The sequence below is a fragment of the Mustela erminea genome, chromosome 10 (assembly GCF_009829155.1).
Source record: "Mustela erminea isolate mMusErm1 chromosome 10, mMusErm1.Pri, whole genome shotgun sequence".
Lineage (NCBI taxonomy): Eukaryota > Metazoa > Chordata > Mammalia > Carnivora > Mustelidae > Mustela > Mustela erminea.
The window spans coordinates 15,996,599-16,019,921 of NC_045623.1; the positions used below are offsets into that span (position 1 = coordinate 15,996,599).

The following is a 23,323-nucleotide window of genomic DNA, read 5'->3' on the forward strand; positions in this document are numbered from 1 at the left end:
TACAACGAAACAGATACTCAATCCCAAGTTACTTTTTCCTTATCTTCCGTCTCATATAGGAGACTCTAGAGAAGAAGCATAAAGGCCAGAAGCAGCAGCCGAGAAGACAGCAGAAAGATGGGGAGTGGAGCCAGTGCTGAGGACAAAGAACTAGCCAAGAGGTCCAAGGAGCTAGAAAAGAAGCTGCAGGAGGATGCTGACAAGGAAGCCAAGACCGTCAAGCTGCTATTGCTGGGTGAGCGAGATGGGAAGCTGAGCGAGGGAAGGAGAAGGTACTGCTCCTTCCTGCTTATCCTGGATGGTTGGTGGCTTCTAGCCCACCCCACGGGGAGGAGGGACAGCAGGTCATTTTTCTTCTCCCCAGCCAGTCTCAGGCTAGAGGATCAGGGCTCTAGGGCTGAGCGCAGCCACCCCAAGGAGATGCAGAATGCCAAAGCTACCCTGGAATTGTTCTGCTCTTCCTTGAATCAGGATTGTGCAAGGGCCGGGACAGAGCCATTAATCTCCAAATCTAAATATAATACCTCACAGCTTGGCAAATACAGTGAATCCTGGGCTTGCAGACAGTTACCCAATCTACAGTCAGAGAGCTCTGAGTCAAGGACTCAGGAGAGGAGAGTGGACTCAGAAGTCCCACCATATAATCAGTGCCGTGTAGTCCTGGGGATAGGCCCACTGATGCTTGCCAAGTAAACTGGTTCCTTCTCCTTGCTTCCAGTACACAATTTGTATAAATTTTAGAACCAGGGAGCCCTGAGGGAGGAGGAACAGAATCTTTTTCTAGGGCAGTCCTTTCCTAGCTTTCTATTCAGGAGTTGCCTTGAGAGTCCCTGCCAGATCGTAAGTTTATCAACCCGATGAGCTCCTAAGCAGATCACAGGTCTGTGCTGAAAAAAGAAAAGCACTTCTGTTGGTCAGTCAGAGAAGCTGGTCACAGCCATAAATAGAACCAAGACAATGAAGAGTTTGGGACACCTGGCTTAAGGGGGAAACCTCCAGTAGTAGGACAGAGGTAAGTTAGAGCAGGCAGCATTTGTGCAACAGGACATAGCTGGCTGGGTTGTTTTGAAGCCCATGAGGAGCCAGGGAACCAGAGCCCCAGGCCATGGCATCTCCCCTTCCCCAGCTGCTCTGTGAGCATACCGCTGTACGCTGGAACAAGATTCCAAGGAGCCCAAGAAGCTACAGAAGGGGAAAGAGATGGCAAGGCCACTGAGAGATCTTTTAAGCCTAAGCAGCTTTCTTCCACATTCAGGATAAGCAGCTTAGAGGGAAGAGGCGCAGGCTAAGTGGGAGGTGGTTAACCCATCAGGGCCACGCAAACTGGGGAAGAGGGTTGAAGGGTGTATGGAGGGGGAACAGAGTGCAAATGGGAGGACACTAGGACACTAGAACATTTTAGCCAATAAAGGAAAAAGCATGATGATGAAAAAAATGGTATTTCAGTGAAGTTATAAAGCTTTCTGCAATCCTGCCCCAAGATCACTCTCTTGAGTAAAAATAGGCAGAGGAGAAATGTGTTAAAGGAATTCCCCTGAATCTATCAGTGGTTCTCAGTGAGATTTTGCCACCACTCCCTCTACCTCCCCCGGACACTGGGAAATGTCTGAGACATTTTTAGTTGTCACAGCGGAAGAGAAGAGTGCTACTGGCCTCTTAGCAGGTAGTGGCCAGGAATGCTGCTAAACACCCTAAAATGCACAGGACAGTCTCCACAAAAAAGAATTGCTCAGCCCAAAATGTCAGCAGTGCAGAGACTGAGAAACTCTGCTCTACATCCAGACTGAATGACCCGAGCTCAAGGCTGGCAGAAATTGAGGGCAGCAGTCATCCCTTTGTGCTCTCCCCTAACAAGACTCACAAGCAAGTCCTAGCTTGGACTTCTCACAGGCCACCTACTGGAGGGTTGGGGAGAACTGGTGGAAAACTGAAGCATAAGAATTTCTCCCTGCAGGTGCTGGAGAGTCAGGAAAGAGCACTATCGTCAAACAGATGAAGTGAGTAGGAACAAAGCCCCAGAAGACAGAGGTAGAGTGAAGAATTCAACAGAGGCATGGAGGACGAAGGGCTCCTTGGCCTCAAGAAACCCATATGTAAAGGATATAAAGAACCTGATTCCCAATGCCCCTCATCTGCATGCCTTTCCCCTCTCACTCTCCACTTTGGGACAGCAATAGGCATGAGATCGGGTTCTTGTGACCCTTTAAATCCTTCCAGATTCGCAATCCCTTAGATCTGGTTACTCAGGTCCAACTAAGAGATGGGTGTCTATCTACTCCTTGCAGGATCATCCATCAAGACGGCTATACGCCAGAGGAATGCCTGGAGTATAAGTCCATCATCTATGGGAATGTGCTGCAGTCCATCCTGGCTATCATCCGTGCCATGTCCACACTGGGTATTGACTATGCTGAACCAAGCTGTGCGGTACGTGGTTAACAATATGTGGTTAAGGGTGGGAGGAAAGGCTAATGAGAAGAAATAGCAGCCAACAAGCTATGAGGAAACATGAGTCAAAAAAGAGTTTCATGTAACTAAATCTCATTTACTGAGCTTCCAGTCTTTTTACTTCAGTCTTGGAGAAGTATGCAATCCCTACCTTTAAAATAAATTACAAAAATCTGCTCTCAGCTTCCTCCGCCTTTTTGTCTTATTTTACCATTTAAATTCTTCTCCTTGGGCTCCTTGCCCTGGCCATGGAACTTTTATAAGCTAAATCTCTAGTCCCAGTTTTGGCTTTTTCCAAGATTTGAATTATTGAAAGAAGGTGATGGTTTCCTGTCTCCCGTGTGGTCTATTTCACGGTCAATCTGGTCTTTAAACATCCAACCTCCCTGTAGCAGAGGATCCACATTTGTGGTGGTACCCTTTTGGACAAAGGCTAGAAGATAGAAACACCACAGAGGAAGCTCCTGGAACCTAGGTTTTCCCATAGGCATCCCAGGATGGGATAAATTGCCACTCTTTATATTCCCGAAGCACACTCAAAATTAATTAGTGTTTTCTTAGCATCTTCACTGGACGCTATCTCCATCTTGGGCTTTGGTAGCAAGGCAAAATGCTCTCCTTTCAGCAGTACTCCCAGGAGCCTCCTGGAAAGCCATTACTCCTGCGCCATTCTCAGCCAGGTCTCTGCCTTACAGGATACTGGGCGACAGCTCAACAACCTGGCTGACTCCACGGAGGAGGGCACCATGCCTCCAGAGCTGGTGGAAGTCATCAGGAAGTTGTGGAAGGACGGTGGGGTGCAAGCCTGCTTTGACCGAGCTGCAGAATACCAACTCAATGATTCAGCATCTTAGTAAGACTGAATGGGGATGGGGTGGGATGAGGTGTAAGCAACCAGGACTTCCAGGAGAAATCACACCCAGCCTAAAATTTCATGCTCAAAGCTGGAGTCCAAAGGACTGAATTCAGTCTGGATACCTGTTTTGCTTAGGCTTGAGCAGTGTTCTACTATGCTTTGAATGTGATGCCCTTAGAGATACGCCACCATAGTCGTCACCACTCTAATGCTTTACACTGGCTCACTGCAGCATACAGAGCTGAAGACACCCAGAATCCAAAACAAAGGTGCTCTGTTTAGTAGCATTCAGACTGCTGTCCTCTTCATCAATTCATACACATAGCGTCTCCTTTCAAAACCATGAATGTGAAGACAGACCTGCAGTTCTGCCATGGGCTCTCCCTGGAGGCACTTGATTCATGATGGCCTTTCCAGGGTGCCATTTTCTAGCTGGTAACATTAATGTCACCTAGACTCAGGCCACTTACCAGAAGCGAATGCCTCATTCACCCATACATAGTATCTTATGCCAGGGTGCCAGGGCATGGAACACAGAAACTTCCAGGGGCAACCAAAGGAAGTTGGTCAGGGATTAAAAAGAACCAACTTTGCAAAGCTGGTTCGAAAATGATAAGGTACACATCAGTCATACCTCTAATGGCATGGAATCTATCATAGATGGGCATGAACTTTGCAGTCAAACAGACCTGGATTTAATCCTTGTTCTGTCACCTAGTTCTGTAACACGGTTCTCATTTGCCTTTCACAGAGCACTGACTCACCAAGGCCCAGGCACTGCTCGGTGCATGACGTACACAGTCTCATTTGACCTGTATAGTAAGCCTTTGAGGTGGAGACTACTTTGTATTGGTCCCATTTACAGATGAAGAACTGAGGTTCAGAGAAGTTAATTAACTTACCCAAGTCCTATAGATAAACAGCAAAGGCTGGATTTGAATCCAGGTCTATTTCACAAAGTTGAAGGCTTTTTACAATACACCACAATGTCTCTTGACCTTGGCCCCAATCATTTAACTCTTCTTAATTTTTCCTTTATCTGTAAAATGGGATATGAAACTTAAAGGTGTGAGGTTAAATGAGAATTTAAATGTGCGAATGCCCCACACGCAGTAAGCACTGTTAATTTTCCTTCACTTCTGTCATCTCACTCCATATTTGCCTTCTTCCTGTCTTTTAAGATTTTTTATAATAACTGTCAAACATATATGAAAGCAGAATAATATAACGAATCACCTGGCTTCCACTGTTAACTCACAGCCACTCTTGTTTCACCTCCATCTCCTACTGGATTACTCTGAAGGGAGTACCACATATTCCAACATCCTAAAAATTTCATTATGCATCTCAAAAAAAAGACTTAAAGAACATAATCATCACACACCTAAATATTTAATAATTCCTTAATGTCATCAAATACCCAAGTAAGTGCTCATTTAAGTTTCCTAGTTATCTCAAAGGTTTGCTTCCCAACTTGATTCAGGATATAAATAAGGTCTCATGCTAGGCACTGAATCACATCTCTTAATGTCTCTGAAGTCCCTTTTAGTCTACTCCTGAGTCTTGATGGAAATTTTGGCACCCATTTAAACCACCAAATCTCACTGAGGGTCTAGAAAACCTTGAAGTCAGGCAAAACTTAAGGAAATGTTATCTAACTTGACTTATGTGATAGAACCCCTGCCTCAACTGGGCATGCCTCTCAGCCCAACCCACACTCCCTTTTGTAAGGACACATGAAGTTTGAAGGAATGAACCTGAGGTTTAACAGTATGGATTCTAGTCCTGGTTCTATCACCAAGTTAGCTGTATAACTTTGGGTAAGACCCTTTACCTTTCTTGGCCTTGGCTGTGCAAAGTTTATGTCAATTCTAAGCTCTTTTCCCTAGCTACCTGAACCAATTAGACCGGATTACAGCCCCTGACTACCTCCCTAATGAGCAAGATGTGCTTCGATCCAGAGTCAAAACCACAGGCATCATTGAGACCAAGTTTTCTGTCAAAGACTTGAACTTCAGGTAAGTCCACAGTTCCCTGGGGCACCACAGATAAAACACATGGTTCCAAGTACACTTCAGATACCAAAAAAGGGCAAAAAGACATGTTTCTTGGCCTTCACTAAAGCCCCATCTGAAGGACCTCCCTATTTCTCCCCCTTTCCCATCTCATTGCCAACTGGCCCCAAAGTGGCCACCTCTCTGGGGTAAACACCAAGTCCATGTGCTGTTTTTTCCCCTCAGGATGTTTGATGTGGGAGGGCAAAGATCAGAGAGAAAGAAGTGGATCCACTGCTTCGAGGGAGTCACCTGCATCATTTTCTGTGCGGCCCTCAGTGCCTATGATATGGTGCTAGTGGAAGATGATGAAGTAGTAAGTGGCCTTTGCACAAAGCAGCTTTCATAGTTCCCCAGCAACCCTTCCTCTAAGCTTTGCGTCACCAATTCTTCAACTTGGATGATTTCAAGACACTCTAGCAGTCCTCCAGCAGCCAAATCAATGTCTCAGGCAAACAATTCTAGAAAAACCTCTTTTCCAGGCTCTAGGTTAGCACTTTAGAACTCCAGATTTATTGGGAGTGAGCCTGGTCTCAGATCAGCCACCCAAGAATCACCTGGACATCAGACAGCTCACAAAAGGAATTGAGAATTAAAGAGACAAGGGATCACAATGGGCTTGGTAAAGCACGGGAGTTACACTTAAGACTCTCCCAGGCTGCATATGGAAATAAAGGATAGGAGATGAAAATGAACAAGCAGAAAGACAATGTATGATGTGTATCTTTGTGAAACATGACAGAGGGGTTGGACTACTCATCTCATTTGCAAGCCTAAATATGTACTGTCAACAGGACTAAGGAGAGACTGGCAAACCAGGTTTCTCATGTGCCATTTAAGCTGGCAGCTGGAGGATGCCACCTCACCTGAGGGTGAGTCTCTTGAGCCTACAGATTTTAACAGAGGCTCTGCAGGTCCATGGTCTGCCCAGCCTAGTTACCTCTGGAGTTTGAGACAGAGGATATCACTGCATGGAAATGCTAATGGAGGCTCACAGCTTATGGATATCAGACAAAGCACCTATACTCCTATTCCTTGCTCCAGTTCTTCTCCCTTCTCCTTAGCAGAGTTCAAGTTCACATGAGAGCTCTATGAGTATCTTCTGTGCAAATTGATTTTTCAAGATCTCCTCCATCTCTAACCCTGAAGTCTATGAGGTTTTAAGGGGTTCTGCAGGAGTATTAGCAATGATAAAAGGCCACAAAAAGTAGATTTGTTTTCTTTCCTCATTAGATGAAAAGACTGAGCCCAAGCCAACTAATAGCATACTTCAAATCCTAAAGATCTGCTCCCTGAAAACAGGCTGGTCTAGGGAACTGGAAACATCTAGACTGCGCAGATACACAGCACAACTTCTCAAAGTGGCACTCAGAGGAGGAAACAGGCAGAAGCGCTGGTGGTGTGGCATAGAGAAATTCTCTAGCCCTCACCATTTGACACCAAGGCAATAATCCCTATTATGTTCCTGCCCAAACTGAGATCCAGTACTCTATAATAGAAGCCTATCAAAATCATCCTGAGGGGTGGGAAAAAAAAGTCATGGGAGACACAAACAGGCACATGAAAACTCAGGCCTAGCTTCAATTGTGTATCCACTGCACCTACGGGCGTTGAAGTCCCTGGCAATGCCCTGGCAGCCTAAGCTCAGCATAACATTGATTGTACAACTCTACGTCACCCACTGCCATGGACACTACATACACGATCTCATCAGACCTCTAGAATAACCCTGATAGGGAAACTGAAACTCAGAAAAGCTCAGTAATCTGCCCCAAGTCACATGGCTATGCCAGAACAATTAGAAGGGCAGCTACATCATCTGGGCTCTATCCCACCACATCAAAAGGAGATAAACTCTTCCTCTTACATTTGGAGCACTAGTTTCTCCAAGGGGAACAGGAACAGGAAGGAGAAAATATACCTGTCAGCTCAATCTGAAATCTCTGATGGTGTTTCCTCCTCCTAGAATCGCATGCATGAGTCACTGCACCTCTTCAACAGCATATGTAACCACAAGTTCTTTGCGGCTACTTCCATTGTCCTCTTTCTCAACAAGAAGGACCTCTTTGAGGAAAAAATCAAGAAAGTCCATCTCAGTATTTGTTTTCCAGAGTATGATGGTAAGTATCAAGGGCTGGAGACAAGGGTAACGATTTCTTCTTAATGACTGGTGATCACCTGGTTTCCTATACCAAGGAGACACGAAGGAACCTGTCTTTAAGGAGTACTAAGTCTAACTCCTTTGCTTTCCTGGGCTGATGATCCCTTACCCCTTTAACTCAGTTCTTATGTGCCTTGTGATATCCGAGTGATCCCTGGATGTCTAATCTGAGAAACTTGGGTATTCAGTCGCAGGTTTAAATTCAGATGTCCCTGGAACAGAACAGATGTTAGATACAGGAGAGCCGCCAACTGTTCAAATGATACCTACCAGAAATCAAGGGTGGAGACACCCTCTCCTCAATTTCATTGTCCAACTCAAGTGATAAATACTGGAGTGCAATAAAGGAGAGGACCCTCCCTCTAAAAATAGGCCCCCAAGTGCAGCTGTCCAACACATTTCATGGATCAAATTGGTCACCTAAAAATGTAAGCAGTTATGAAGGGTTAATTTATCCCACTTCTTCACTATTTTTTCTGGGAAACCAGGAAACAACTCTTATGAAGATGCAGGGAATTACATCAAGAGTCAGTTCCTTGACCTCAACATGCGAAAAGATGTCAAAGAAATCTACAGTCACATGACCTGTGCTACAGACACACAGAATGTCAAATTTGTATTTGACGCAGTTACAGATATTATCATCAAAGAAAACCTCAAGGACTGCGGGCTCTTCTAATTCTCATTTCTCTTCATGTACACATTCCCTAAACGGGCTTGGAATTTGGCTAATTTCAAGCAGAAAAGCATAGATCAACATACCACGGCATGAAGAGTGAATTCAGTCTCCTTTAGAGATGGACTTATACATGATCGCAACTGTGTCCTGTTCCTTTCAAATTGGGATAGCTAGTGCAGTTTAAAGAGCACAATGCCGGAGTCAGGAGACCCAGGAGCCAGAACTGGTTCTTTTACTACAAGGTATAAATATTTCATTTCTCTGAGCCCTGAGTCACTCATCTATAAAATAAAGATAACTTCTCCACCACTTCACAGGGTTATTCTAATGATCACAAACATAAACTGAATGTAAAGAGCATAAAAGCTATGTGGTTAGAATCACAGAAAAAAATCTATATAAAAGCAGTCACTTAAGAAATTCAAGATCAAGTTTTTAGATGAACTATCCCAAGGAAAGCAGCAAACCTTCCCCATATTCTGCAAAAGAAAACAATTAAAAACAAGACCTCAATAAACCTACCACCATTTTTTACAAACAGACTTAGCTTAGCTCAGAGATCTGAATTACTGGACTGGAGATAGGAGTTTCTAAGGCACATGTCCAAAATTAACCATCTTTATTAAGCAGACTATCCCTCTGCAGCCACTCCCCCCCACCCCCCACAACTGCCATTATCACTGTAACTGTCTCAGATATACAAGACACTTTTTTAAAAAGTAGGCTCCAGGGGCACTTGGGTGGCTCAGTGGGTTAAGCCTCTGCCTTCAGCTCAGGTCATGATCTCAGGGTCCTGGGATCAAGCCCCACATCGGGCTCTCTGCTCAGCGGGGAGCCTGCTTCCCCCTCTCTGTCTACCTTTCTGCCTACTTGTGATTTCTGTCTGTCAAATAAATAAATTAAATCTTTAAAATAAATAAAGTAGGCTCCATGCCCAGCGTGGAGTCCAGTGTGGGGTTTGAACTCACAACCCTGGGATTGAGACTTGAGCGGAGATCAAGAGTTGGACGCTTAACCAACTGAGCCACCAGGTGCCCCTCTGGTATACAAGACACTTTCTGAATAAACTTGGAAGACTTCAGCACACTCCCACTTAGAGTACTAATGATTTTATTGCTACCACTTACTGGTCACAGAATTTTTTTTGTAAGTGTATTTATTTAAGCAATCTCTGCACTGAACGTGGGTCTTGAACTCACGACCCTGAGAAGAAAAGCTGCATGCTCTACCGACTAAGCCAGTCAGATGTCCCTCAATCACAGAATTTAAGGTAAGCAAAGCCAAAATTTCCATTTCAACTGCTATTGTTTCAGAACCAAAAAAAGCAGCCGATCTTGCTTTAGGCACTGAAAATCTCTGCAGTTGAATCCATGTGATGCCTGGCTGCAAACAACATCTCCCCATACAGAACAACAAGTAAATTATTTCTTTGAACCTCTCTGAGGGGAAACGAAGCTTGCATTTATCTTGACAGGAGGTGGTGAAGTCAAGTACAGATTTAGCATTTACAACTACTAGTGAGGAAAGCTCTTGGCATCCAAGACTTAGTATATAAAAGAAAGTGTCAATTAAAATGAAACTGCTCCTTGCCAGAAACACATATTCACACTTAGGCTGCTACTAGCAATATTGATACTAGAGAGCCATATGAGCTTGAAATACACTGAAGAATAAATTTGGGGCTGTTAAAATTGGATTCATTTAATAGTCTTTCTGATTCCATGAAAAGAAATCAACTTGAGAAATTACCAGAGAAATAAGGGAAAGTGACTATTGCTGGTTAAAAAACTTCACCAAAGAAAAAACCTGGGCAATACTTCATGCATCCAAGAGCTGTTCGGGGACTACATTCCAAATGGCATATTCCTACTATACTAACCTGTTTGTTTTAACTCAATATACAGGGGTTATGATTCTTTTTTTGTATCATGGATCCCTCTAACAGTCCAATGAAACCTATGGCCCTCTTCTCAGAGTATTTAAAAATGCAAATTTGGAGTATTAAAAGGGAAACCAACATGATAGGAATATAGTTCTGTCTTCCAAGCCCTGAAGCCCCAGGTTAAGAATCCTTACTATGGCTAAGATCTTGTCTATTCAGGCCCCAAATTTAATGTATTTAACTTATTCCATCTTCAATTAGAGTAGCCCAACCTCACCACAAATTGCACCAGACTGTTTGCTTCTTTCATTATCTTTTCCTTGATCTCTGACTCCAAGCAGGACTTGGGTTATAGGCCAAACTATAAGAGCCCAACCGTCTACGTGGCTATGGATGTTCATGTAGGACCAACCCTCTAGTCCCAGCATGAAAACAGAGCCAGTGGGCCTCATCTTCTGGTATTCTACTCACTTCACTATCTTTATATTTTTGCTTCATTTTAAATTTACACTACAATGCTGAATCTTATGCATCCTCAGAAATCTTTTTTGTAATAAGGTAGGTCAGAACCAGTTAAACCCTACTTTCACAAACTGTGATCTTTATTCTTTTTTTTAAAGATTTTATTTATTTATTTGAGAGAGAGACAGTGAGAAAGAGCATGAGCAAGGAGAAGGTCAGAGGGAGAAGCAGACTCCCCATGGAGCTGGGAGCCCGATGCGGGACTCGATCCCGGAACTCCGGGATCATGACCTGAGCCGAAGGCAGTCGTCCAACCAACTGAGCCACCCAGGCGTCCCTGTGATCTTTATTCTTAAAATGAGCAAACTTCTAGAATTTTAAAATAGTCTAGGCACTGGACTATTCACTAGCAATTTATGGGTAAGAAACTGAGGTCCAGAGATGTGGAATGTCTTCATCAAGATCAAACTGCTAGAAGTAGAACTAGAATTCCAAAACAGGTCTTCTGAATCCCAAGCCAGTGTTCTCTATATGCAACACGCTACTGAAAGCCCACCATATACTATAACGTCAAAGTCAATTTTCTTATTTCCCTAAGCTCCTCCCACTCCCAACCAAATTCTTGGTTATTTTTAAATTACGCCATCCTAAATCATAGCTATTTAACAGTATCATCTCCAAACTGAATACAAATCAGCCTCAAATCTGAATGTGAATTTAGCATAAAACAAAAATATAAATAGCTTTATTTGTTGAAGGTGTAATTAATGATCTGTTCATATCCTTAGAGGGCAGAGATCTGAATGCAGTTCCTTTGCAGTGCGCTGGACACTGATGTCAGTAAGCCAAATGTGAATTAGGTTCCATTTCTTGTGAATCTGATGACAGTTGCTTTTCTTTTTCTACAAAAATACAGTATGATTAACTCAAAAGGACAAATGTATGATTCCACTTATAAGAAGTATCACAGTAGTCAAATTTATAAAGACAAAGTAGAGTGATGGTTACCACGGCTGGGAAGAGGGAATATGGGGAGTTAGTGTTTAATGGATACAGAGCTGTAGTCTGAGACGATGAAAAAAGTTCTGGAGATGGATGGTGGCGATGGCTGTACCACACAGTGAATGTTCTTCAGACCACTGAACTATGTACTTGAAAATGATTAAGATGGTACAGTTTATGTTATGTGTGATTTACCACAATAAAAAAATAGTGGAAAAAACACAATATAATTGGTAATGTGCATTTATATGTTCTATGGGCAAAAGCAGCACAAAAATCCAGTCTTAAAAGCAATATAAAAGACACATTTACTTGTAACAATTCCTACTCTGATAAAAAAAATTGACTTCCATGTACCCCAAACAGTTCCAATCAGGGCAGTCCCATCCCCTGGAGAAGAAATAACAGCATTCAAAACCCGCTCTACAATTGGAGATGTGCCGTAGACCAAAGTGTGCCGGCCATGCTGGGTGGAGAAGGTGGTGAAGGGTGAAGAGCTCTTACCTCCCACTGCCCTCTCTACCCGGCACAGCCCCCGGAGCACAGATTCCAGGAGGACTTCAGTGTTGGCCCAGGGCCCCAGCCTCTGGTGTTCCTGCTAGGTAAAAACATGAAGACATTTCTGTGAGGTCCAACAGACAGTGCAGACAGCAGAAGGGGGACGTTTCTGCTTTTCTGGCCATGAAAAGCAAGCACTAGTATGAACAGAAATGAAGAAGTGGATTTAAACACAAAACGAAGTGAAGACCTTTCTTTTCACCCCGCTTAACAAATTTTAGAGCAATTTATAGTTGAACTTCATTTCAGGCATTCAAAACGAATATGGGAAAAGTAACGCTGAGAAGAAAACCGGCTACACTGAATACATCTGCTGGTATCACCTTAAAAGATTACTTATTTTGCAGTACAGTACGTCTTGAGTGTCATTAAGAATATTTACAAAGCACTTTTAAATATATTATTTCAACTGTATCACACCCACAGTACATTATGGCTGGAAGGAATAATTTAGTCTACCTTTAGGTAACAAATAAGGATTTAAGACAAAGATTTCATAGCTGGTTGAAGCAGAGAAAAGACCAGAGCCGGGTGTGACAAACAGCTCTCTCTCTAAGATTTCGAGAGGTCTCAGGACCTTTATCCTCCATAAGCAAAAATGGAAAGTTAAAAAAAAAAAAAAAACAGTTAATTTCTTGTGATTTGAATTATGTCTGCTGGCAACCTTACATTTCAACAAGCCTCTAGGTAAAAGTTTGGATAACCAAAAGGAATATGGGGGTGGGGGACGGGGGGTTAGTAGAGGATAGGTGAGAGATAAATCACATTTTACAGAATATTCCACCTGTCAAAGGTCTTACATCTGGATGCTGATATATGAGATGGTGTATCCCAGCAGCATATTTTCTAATACTGAATTATTTCTGCTACCTTATAGATTCCCATTAGATTTCAGGGCAACATTAGCAGCAAGCATACAAAGACTTTTCTATTTGACTCCTCAATCATTCCCCTTCCCTACTCCTTCCCCAGCCTTGTCTCAAAAAGATTTCCCAGTCTATAATCTAGAGCTAAGCTTTGCTCTTTATCTACCAACTGTAAATGAATATTCATGTTATTACATATATATAGCTAGACCTCTATCATGGGATTTTATCTTTGATGTTTCTTTCAATTTTCACTGAATAAATGCAGTAACATAAATGAAACAAATGTTTGGAAACTCCAAGTCTCTTGTTTTGTCTTAATTTTGTATAAAAACTAAATACTCTGTAACAAAAGTGTAGGAATATTCTTTGACTAAACAGTTCTCTTACTAATTTTTTTTGTGACCAGCACTCCAAGTCATGTACAAATGGTACAAAAGCTGCTTCTTATTTATTGGCAAATAAAAAATACCTCAGTTGTTTACTAGTGACTTTTAAAGTTATATGTCTACTATTTATGCTGATCTTTTTGTAAAAATGTTATTTATTCATTTTAGAGGGGCAGAAAGGAGGGAGGGAGAATCTCAAGCAGAGTCTGAGCAGGGCTTGATCTCTCAACCCTGAGACCATAACCTGAGCTGAAACCAAGAGTCAGATGCTTAACTGACTGAGCCACCCAAGGACCCCATTTGTGTTGATCTTTAACATAAGGTCCTATTCAGTTATTGGCAAATGTTGCCCCAGTTAGCTCTATCAGAACCGCAGAGGAGTTTATTTAAAAATACATGTTCTCAGGACCTGTCTCCAACATCTTAATTTAGTAGAGTTTAGCCAGGGAATCTGTATATGTAAATTTTGTACTTCAGGTATCTACTATTATAACCTTCTAGATTAGCTTTAATTCCTAAGAAGACTTGAGTCAAGCCAGGTATGTAAGCTTGACATAGTATCAGGAAAAAAACTAGCCTGTCCTGACTTGTTCTAGAGTATGCTCTCCTAGCAGAAGTAATTCATAAAAGTTATGAGAAAATGCTGGGGGTGGGCGGGGGGGGAGTAGTTAAAAACTAAACAAAGATAAAAAAAATAAAGATCCAGACCATCCAGGAAGTTTGTTCCCCGGTGCCTCACCTAAATCTTCTATTTCCTGAGGGTTGAAGCAAGACCAACTTTTAATTTCAGGCCTCAAAGTAGCCTGGTACGCTCTTGTGCTTAGACAGCCATAAAGCTACGTGGAAAGCTGTGGCTGGTCCAGGTCAGAGCTCTACTTGTATGTACTATGAAGCCTGAAGAACACAAAAATGACCCGGCAGTACTGGGAAACTGAAATAACTTTGTTCTTAAATTCAGTGTAAGATATGAAGGAATTCATGAATAATAAGAGTGAAGAAAATCAGTGCTCTTTTAGGTATGTTTAAATGAGTAGAGGACTGTGGTTTTTTCAACATCTGGAAGGGGAAAAAGATCAACCAAAGGGAGGTTTTTAATTAGAGGGAAAGAGTAACTTTACCTTATATGTAACTGCTAATACAGCGACCAGCTCTGCAACAGGATGCTCCAGAACCAGGCTAAACAAATGCATACATACATGAAGTAACTAGTCAGGCTAGGCAAGGATTTCCAAAGAAAGTCACAGCTATGTATAGGAGAACAGTGGCCAGGATATAAGACTATAAGGTGGGCAAATGAATTAGAAGAACCAGCAGTTATTTTTAAATGCTCTAAATAATGTGCATGTAATAAAACACAAACAACACATAAGAGAGTAAGAAACAAGGCAAGAAGATACTTTTTTTAAAATTTGGTCCACCTATTCTTAGAGTACAGCACCTTGTAAAAAAAATAACAATCCATTACTGGAAATAATAATAAAACGATCCACTGAACTAGAGATTTAGAATTCAAACTATCAAGATGAAATGTCATCCCAAGATCCACTTTGAATAACTGTAAAGGTTTTTTGTTTTTTTGTTGTTTTTTTAAGATTTTATTTATTTGACAAAGAGAGAGAGAGTGAAAGAGGGAACACAAGCAGGGGGAGAGGGGAAGAAGCAGGCTTCTCGCTGGCCAGGGAGCCGGAGGGATGCAGGGTGCCTGATGCAATGCGGAGCTCAAGGCTCCATCCCAGGACCCTAGGACCATGACCTGAGCAAAAGACAGACACTTAACCGACTGAGCCATCCAGGTGCCCCAAAAGTTTTTGGAATGTTCATGTCAGGAGGTGCAATCTGTTCGAAGTATGAATTTGTATGGTTGGGGAGGACTGGCCATTAAGGAGAATACTTCCTCTTTACACAGAGCCTAATGAATGGCATTTTTTTTTACAGCCCAAGGTTTTAATCAGGTGAAGATGTGACTGTCAACAAAATAAAGCTATTGCTTGCAGTTCTTCCTACTAGAGTCTATTTACTGTTCTTTATTCATTAAAATTTAATTTTCTTGTATGTGCTGGTTTCTTAGATGGTCCAAAGCCTGGCCACATGAATACTGAAATGCGGTCCATCACAAACCTCCAGCATTCTCCACAGAAAAGATACAGGGCAACTTTTAGTTTCATTGATTACAAGTATCAATCCTTTTTCTCCAGGCTAGTACACATGATGTTTCACCCCCACACTCTGGCTCTGCTATTAGAAAAGATCTTTATTTCAAAATAACAACAGTGATTTGCAAAGCAATGATCAGAATCACCTTTTAAAAATTATATATCACTAGCCCACCGGCCAAGAGTTAATCACTGAGATGGATCCTGATTCTGACTTAAGGCATATTTGAAAACCACTGACTTGATGAATTGTGTGCCTGTGTCCTCAAGGAATGTGTATTTAAATAAGTTACATGGAATGGTAGGGTAGGAGGTGATCTTTAGAACAAACGTAAATGGTATAAAAGCAGAAAAGTGGAGAACTACCATTTTTCATTAACAGAAAAGCTAAAAAATGAACATATCAGACAGACATATTTGAATGAAAATACAAAGTGCATTTCAAAGTATAATTAAAAAAGTATAATTAACTTAGATTATTTGTTATTTTGGATCATCAACAATATCATCCCATTAGCTCTGACTGTAGAAAAACTAGTTAAAACAATTTTCCACCAATTCTCATTTCCAGATGATCCTGTATCACAGAATACAGTGAGGAAAAGATATATTCAAAATGTACATGGACTATCAACTTATGTGGGCATAAGTTAATCATCACCAATTGAAGCTGATCGTTTTCTTTTAGATCCAGTTTTCCCAACCCTAAAAAAAAAAAACTGTTCAGATAATAACAGTTATACCATCTGCATAGTTATACTTTTCCAAAAAGAGTAAGAAAAAAATTCCAATAAAGGCACTGAACTGCTGTCACTTGCTTTTCTGAACCAGCTTTGATGATCACCAATCTTTTTGTTTTGTTTTAAACTAGTAAAAGATTACATCAAAAAATGACACAGAATCCAATCCAAAAAGACTGGACCCCAAAAGGCACTGCTCAATCTGTTGATCTGGAATGCTCAAAATGCATTCTCTTTATCTGCCTTCCCCCAAAGGCCCACTCAGTATTTAAGGACATTTGCTGTACATTATACAAAAGGACCTGCAGGCTGAGGTGAATAAAGCTCTCCACAAAACCAAAATGTAAACCTGGAAAATGGATTATGACTGCATGTCACTTACACAGATAGGACATAAGACCCTCAGTCAGACCAAGCTTCAACAATACCACTACACCAGAAGACTAGCCCTTCAGGGAACCCTCTACCTAAACCCATTCTTAGACAAAGGCCAAAGCACATTCAGTGGGGACAAAAAGAAACAGAAGAAAATATTTCCAGAAAGAACTAGTTACAAACAGGAACAAACCTGGACTCTTTACTCACCATTTTAATACTGCTGCCAACTATTACAGATTAAAATCTGTACACACAACATTGTGGAAAAAGTCCCAAAATGCAATAGTTTCGGCAAAAGAAGGTACTGACTAAGGATTACTACAATTAACATTGCTACAATAAAAACAATGGCAAACAGGGATTTGGCACCACATTTACAAAGTAAAAGCATGCATTGTTAATACACTTTAGATGTTTCCCAACAGAAAAGGCCATGGAAGATGGAAAACAAGGGGCATCTTTTTTTACAGAACTCCCTATGACTGAGACAAACAAGCAAGAACCAAAGTGGTCAATTTAGTAAATCTGTAGCAGCAAAGTCACTGTTTCTGTTTGGAATTTAGCAATTCGCATTTCTAATCAACAGCTGCCCTGGCTGTGTCTGTATCCAAGAAGCTAACTTTACATACTACATCAACATTTACCTAATGATTTGGTAATCAGCATAAACCAGGTTAACCTTACACCATAAGCTTAAACAAAAGTTAGAGAGCTAGAGTCTTATTACAGAACTCTCCAATGTAATTACCATTTAGAAACCATAATGGTACTTTGAACAGGAGAGTAACGTAAATTTCATCCAAAAAAGCTACAATCATAGCCCCAATAACCGTAAAGAATTAAGTAATTATGGAAATATTATGTTCTGACCATACCAAAAGTTAAAAACAAAGAGTTCCTACTAAGAGGAAAATTTTTAAGATGATCTGGCCACATCGTGTGCATAGTTAAGATTGTGTTTTAATAAAGATTCTTTTGCAAACAAATAAAATTTAGTCACGTTATTCTCTCGATGAAAAAAAAAAAAACAAATCTTTAAAAATGAACTACTGGTGGTCTGTTAAGGAAAAAAAGAATAAGCTACATATTAAAGTTCTGGAATGCAGCACCTCAACTTCACATCAGCCCTAAACATTTGAGATTATGAAATCCAAGTGATGTCTTGATGATCAAATCATACTTTACAGCTGTTCCAATTCCAATGTCTGACTTTAGCATCTCGTGTCAATTAAGAGTTCCCTAATACAGAAGATTGTGCTAAAGAGTGCTAAGATTCTGCATGCTGCTGCCATTCCCTGGTCCCGTTCATGCTTGTAGCTGCCCAATGAGACAGCAAAAGAAGTCTGGTCTCAACACTCCACACTGTAATAACTAGAAAAGAAGAACATCCTTAATTAGAAAAGTTTACAGTCAAGAGACATCATTATAGCACTAGAACTAAAATGTCTGAAGTTTTACCTTTTATTAACATCCACCTCTTTTCAGTAAAGTCCACATTCCTTTAAGTTGTTTTTAATGATGACATCTGTAACAGCATCAAAAACAAACTGCACATTCTTGGTGTCTGTGGCACAGGTGAAGTGGGTATAGATCTCCTTGGTATCTTTTCTTCTGTTCAGATCTTCAAACTGGCACTGAATATAAGCAGCTGCTTCTTCATATGTATTGGAACCTGAAGCAGACACCCAATATTCTCAGTTCAAATCATTACAGCTGCCTGAATGTAACTATGTCAGGCCATCACCACTTACTTATATAAAGAGAGGGATTATGACCCAAAGGAATATAAGACAGATTTACTTCTGTAATCACTAGGTTTTTCTCTAATCATTAGATTTTTCTTGAAAGCAGACACCAAAAAAATAACCAAAATCATCACACAAAAAGATCTAGGGAAACAAAACTTTTTCTTTTTCCCCTTCCATTTAGATATTTCAACTAAAAAACCTAGAATGCATAAAAGGAAATTAGAAAAGCAGGAAGATGAACTGCTAGAACACAACTGTTGAAAAGGTCAGAGAGACCACGCTCCTTGGAATGATCTTGAAATAAAACAATTCAAAAGAATTAAAATGCTTCTTTTCAAAAGCATATCAATTTTAAAGGGCTTAGCTTCTGAGCCTTATGGCAATATGATGAAAAGTACTAGTAAACTAGTATGATGAAAGGTACTAGTAAACTAGTACCTACTAGTACTAGTAAACTAATATGATGAAAGGTACTAGTAAACTAGTACATGTAAAAGGGAAAGGGGCCTGAATTATACACTTTAAAATGTGTTTTTATAAAAATAAGTAAAATGTGTTTTTGTGACATATAAATTATTTCTCAATGGAGCTGTCATTTTTTAAAAGGTGCAGGATCTCAAAAGTAAACCTTACTTTCAACATTTGTAATTAACACTCTTAACCACAAGCTTCCTACACCATCTCATCTACCTGTGAACCTTGAGAATAGCCCTAGAAATTGACTACAGAACCAGGAAACCTTGAAAAATTAAACACACAAGACTTTATTCCTGTGAACTAGAGGCTGTTTTCAACAAATAACATCTATGAAGTTAAGTGACACTAAGCATGACAACAAATACCAAGCACTAAGTGGTTAAAAAAAAAAAAAAAACTAAACAAAGAAAAGCTTAAGAAAGAAAGGATGTTATTTAAACAGAATACTTAGAATAATAAAGGAAGATAGCTTGGTAGGTGCCTGAAATAGGTTTTTTGAGATCTGAGAAATTCCGTAAATTCAAGAAGAGCTCTGAAAAGAGAATTGTGTCTGGTAGGAAGAGATAACTGATACTTGGGCAATGAGGACTGTGGGAATGAAGTCAATGGAAGGCAGGCTTGGAAGGTGTTCCCCCCAACCTCGTCCCCCAAAAAAGGATATGACATTGAGGGCTCTTTGCTATGTGAAAGATTCCCAGGTAGAACACTGTCAATCCTGTTACTTAAGTTTTCTCTCCACTTTAAAACCTGGCTACTTTCTATGAACTCACCTAACGCTCACCTCCCTCCCAATCCTGGCCACATTTCCAACTTCCCTGAGAAAACAAAGGCCAGGGGGCTTAAACTACATCTCAACTCTTGAGCCTACCACCTCACTTATAAGTCACCTATATCCCCCACACATTTGTACCTATGGTCTTAGAGTGGTCTTCCTGGAAGTTTCAAAATTTAACTCCTCTACCAAGATTCTTTTAAGCTGAAGTGAAATTTATGTAACATACAGTAAGACATTTTAATGTGTACAATACAGTGGCATTTAGTATATTCACAATGTTATGCAACCAGCACCTTTCTCTAGTTTTAAAACTTTTTCATCAACTAGAAAAACACCCCATTACTATTAAGTAATCATTCCTCATTCCCCTCATTCTAACCACCCCCCCGTCCTGGTAACCACTAACCAACCTGCTTTCTGTCTCTACGGATTTGCCCATTTGGGGTATATCATATAAAAGTGATCACACAAATGTGACCTTTTGTGTTTGGCTTCTTTCACCTCACATACATTTACGAGGTTCATACAAGCAGGAACATGCATCAGGACTTCGTTCCTTTTTATAGCTGAGTGATATTCCATTGTATGGAATTCCATCTGCTTACAAATCTTGCTCCACCAATTATATCCACTTTTCACAACTTCTCTTTTGCTACAAAAACTTACCACTAAGCCGATGAACATTCTTCAATCTTTCCTTCCTCTGTAATCCAAGTTGCTTAAGAGCAGGCTACACTGGGTTCATTTCTCTACTTCCCATTCAGTAACTCACAACCCTGGCTCTATGCTCACGGACAACCGCTCTCAGTAACACTCGTGATCTCCTTGATTGCTAATTCCAGAGGCCATTTTCCAATGTGTATCTTACTTTATTTGTCTGCACACAACATTGCTGACAACCCCTCACTTCTAAATTTCTTAGTTTTTGATACTTTGGCTTTCTTGATTTTTCTCTTTGCATCCAGCAAAAACCTTTCTTTCTCTCCTGCCAACAGAGTCTGCTATTTCTCTCTCATTCTGCAACATCAGGCATCGTCGTCATCTCATCCATTTCCATGTTGTATTTATACAACATCTCAGATGAACACATGTAACCGTCAACATCCCACCAAACGCCAAGGCCACGTATATATCTGCCTATTAGATACTCCACCTGGATGGTCAAAAGATGCATCGAAATCATCAAAAAATGCTTCGAAATTTCTAAATATCAATTGAGATCACAGCACCAGCAGCCAACCAAAGCAGAACTCTGGTAGTACTCTTCCCACTTCCTTACCCTAGCTGTACTCTTTCACTTTATTACAGAAAGCTTTACAGCATCTGCTCAGCTAACAAGAATTCTCCTTCCCAGAGTTGGGAATACCCAACTCTGACCTAAAAGTTATAGTGGTGCAACACTGGCATTCATATTTGTGTCCCTGACTTTGACTGACTGGGCTAAGGATTTTTGCTGGCCTTAACCCTGGCCAGAATCTCTCTCCTAGGAATTTAAACTTGGGTCCAACCAGTTTCAGCATAGCCTGGTCTTTCTTTTTAAGATTTTACTTCTAAGTAACCTCTACACCCAATGTGGGGCTCAAACTTAACAATAAAGAGATCAAGAGTCACATGCTCTACATGACTACTGACTAAGCCAACCAGGTGCCCCCTACCCTGGGCCTTTTTTTTTTTTTTTTAAGATTTTATCTATTTATTTGACAGACAGAGATCACAAGTAGGCAGAGACAGGCAGAGAGAGGAGGACGCAGGCTCCCCGCTGAGCAGAGAGCCCGAAGCAGGGTCCTGGGCCTGAAGGCAGAAGCTTAACCCACTGAGCCACCCAGGCGCCCCAACCCTGGACTTTTAAATGCAGCAGAGATACTGTGGGAGGCCCATCTTGTGTCACATAAACTGAATAGCATAGAAAGCTGTTAAGCAGAGAGAGAATGAAGAAGATGCACAGAGGAAGGGAGAAAAAAGAGGAGGAGAAAGAAGTGCTTCCAGGGTCTTTGACAGCTTTCTATTCCCTAGTTCTAAACTCATTTCTTTTAAAGGTTTTATTTAATTATTTGACAGAGAGAGGCAGTGAGAGAGGGAACAGAAGCAGGGGGAGTGGGAGAGGGAGAAGCAGGGAGCCCGACATGGGGCTCGATCCCAGAGTCCTGGGATTAAGACCCCACCCATATCTTAAGATATGTCTGCATTCTTGCCCTTCCCTTCTAGGATATATCCCAGTATCTTCACACCCATGCCAAAAAGTTTTTTTTGCATCCTAAGAGACTCCTTACTAATTCAACTCCCTTACTATCTATCTTTATTGCCATTTATAGCATATCCTTCTAAAGCACAGCTTCCATTACCTCAGGGACCCCAATCAAAATCCTTCAATAGTTCCCCATTATCTCAGCATCAGATACAAGGCTCTCCATGAGCATCCCCGCCCACCACACTAGACTCCTTCCTACCACGTTAAGCTCTGGTAATATCAAATTCCTTCTACGTTCCAAACATATCATGTAATTTTTTTTTTAAACAATTTCATTTTTAAAAACAATGAGGAGGGGGCGCCTGGGTGGCTCAGTGGGTTAAGAAGCCGCTGCCTTCGGCTCAGGTCATGATCTCAGGGTCCTGGGATCAAGTCCCGCATTGGGCTCTCTACTCGGCAGGGAGCCTGCGTCCCTCCCTCTCTCTGTCTGCCTCTCTGTCTACTTCTGATCTCTCTCTGTCAAATAAATAAATAAAATCTTTTAAAAAATATTTTTTTTAAATAAAAATAAAAACAATGAGGGGCCTAAACTCGTGACCCTGAGATCAAGAACTGAGCTGAAATCAAGAGTCAGACACTCAACTAACTGAGCAACCCATGCATCCCTCATGTCATTATTTTTTTTTACCTCTGTATTTTCATATATGCTATTCCTTCTTCCTAAAATGCTTTTAATCCTATTTACCTGGTGGTTTCTAATTCATACTCTCATTATCTCACTACGAGTGTCATTTCCTCTAGAAAAAAGAGGACACTGAACCCACAGTAGTAACCCCTTCTTCTGCTAGTGAACATTTCCGACTATAATGAAATTCTTTGTTTCCCTCTTTCTACAGCTTGTGTCTTAAGTGCAATGACTGCATCTTATCCTTGCACTTTTTTGAACATACACAGACCAAATTTTGATCTTTATCTTTTTTCTCTCTTCCTCAAAAAATGAGGAGGACAGAAATACAAAATAAACACAATAAACTCAATTATGTATGGAATAGCACTTTGGACTTCAGGGGCCTTAATCACATGCTTAACGTTAATACCACTACCAGCGAACAATCTCCATAAGGATATACATGCACTGTTCAAAATAAAAGGCAGGTGTAGGAATGTCACTAAAGTATTCATCTAGGATGTATACCTCCAACAAATTCGTTCATGATCCCTTACCCGTGTATTCTGGATAACAGATAGTTAATGGACTCCTCTTTATTTTTTCCTCAAAAAGGTCTTTCTTGTTGAGGAAGAGGATGATTGAAGTGTCTGTAAACCATTTGTTGTTACAAATGCTGTCAAACAGTTTCATGCTTTCATGCATTCGGTTCTGAGGGGGGAAAAAAAGGGTGTCAATAGCAAAAAGTAAAAGTGAATGAACTTGTTAATGAAAAAAAAACAAAAAACAAAACAGACCAACAAGTTTTAGAAGCACTGATTGGCACGGATGGAAATAAGC

At 40.9% G+C, this 23,323-nt stretch overlaps 2 protein-coding genes and 1 long non-coding RNA gene across 3 annotated transcripts in view; 1 reads left to right on the forward strand and 2 right to left on the reverse strand.

Moving 5' to 3' along the window:
• The first annotated feature begins 62 nt into the window (after positions 1-62).
• On the forward strand, positions 63-8,497 carry GNAT2 (G protein subunit alpha transducin 2). Its single transcript, XM_032303611.1, has 8 exons — positions 63-235; positions 1,955-1,997; positions 2,286-2,427; positions 3,144-3,301; positions 5,194-5,322; positions 5,545-5,674; positions 7,325-7,478; positions 8,008-8,497. The coding sequence occupies exons 1-8, from the start codon at positions 118-120 to the stop codon at positions 8,196-8,198; spliced, it is 1,065 nt and encodes a 354-aa protein (XP_032159502.1). The 5' UTR covers positions 63-117; the 3' UTR covers positions 8,199-8,497.
• Positions 8,498-11,254: 2,757 nt separating this feature from the next.
• Positions 11,255-13,570, reverse strand: LOC116568110. The gene is made up of 2 exons (XR_004276508.1): positions 12,049-13,570; positions 11,255-11,444 (listed from the first exon to the last, which is right to left on the reverse strand). It is a non-coding gene; the product is annotated as an uncharacterized LOC116568110 (long non-coding RNA).
• A 2,295-nt stretch (positions 13,571-15,865) lies between these two features.
• The window catches only part of GNAI3 (G protein subunit alpha i3), a 36,338-nt gene continuing 28,880 nt past the window's right edge, over positions 15,866-23,323 (reverse strand). Inside the window, exons 7-9 of the mRNA XM_032303610.1 lie at positions 23,041-23,194; positions 18,087-18,300; positions 15,866-17,999 (exon numbers count right to left, since the gene is read on the reverse strand). Coding sequence (XP_032159501.1) covers positions 18,110-18,300; positions 23,041-23,194 — 345 coding nt within the window. The 3' untranslated portion in view covers positions 15,866-17,999; positions 18,087-18,109. The remainder of the gene's footprint in view (positions 18,000-18,086; positions 18,301-23,040; positions 23,195-23,323) is intronic.

Excerpts from the sequence above, each read along its gene's own strand:
- GNAT2 (XM_032303611.1), top strand. The coding sequence starts at position 118 with ATGGGGAGTGGAGCCAGTGCTGAGGACAAAGAACTAGCCAAGAGGTCC. Across the intron at positions 236-1,954 it reads CGTCAAGCTGCTATTGCTGG|GTGCTGGAGAGTCAGGAAAG; the intron begins GTGAGCGAGATG and ends TTCTCCCTGCAG. Across the intron at positions 5,675-7,324 it reads TAGTGGAAGATGATGAAGTA|AATCGCATGCATGAGTCACT; the intron begins GTAAGTGGCCTT and ends TCCTCCTCCTAG.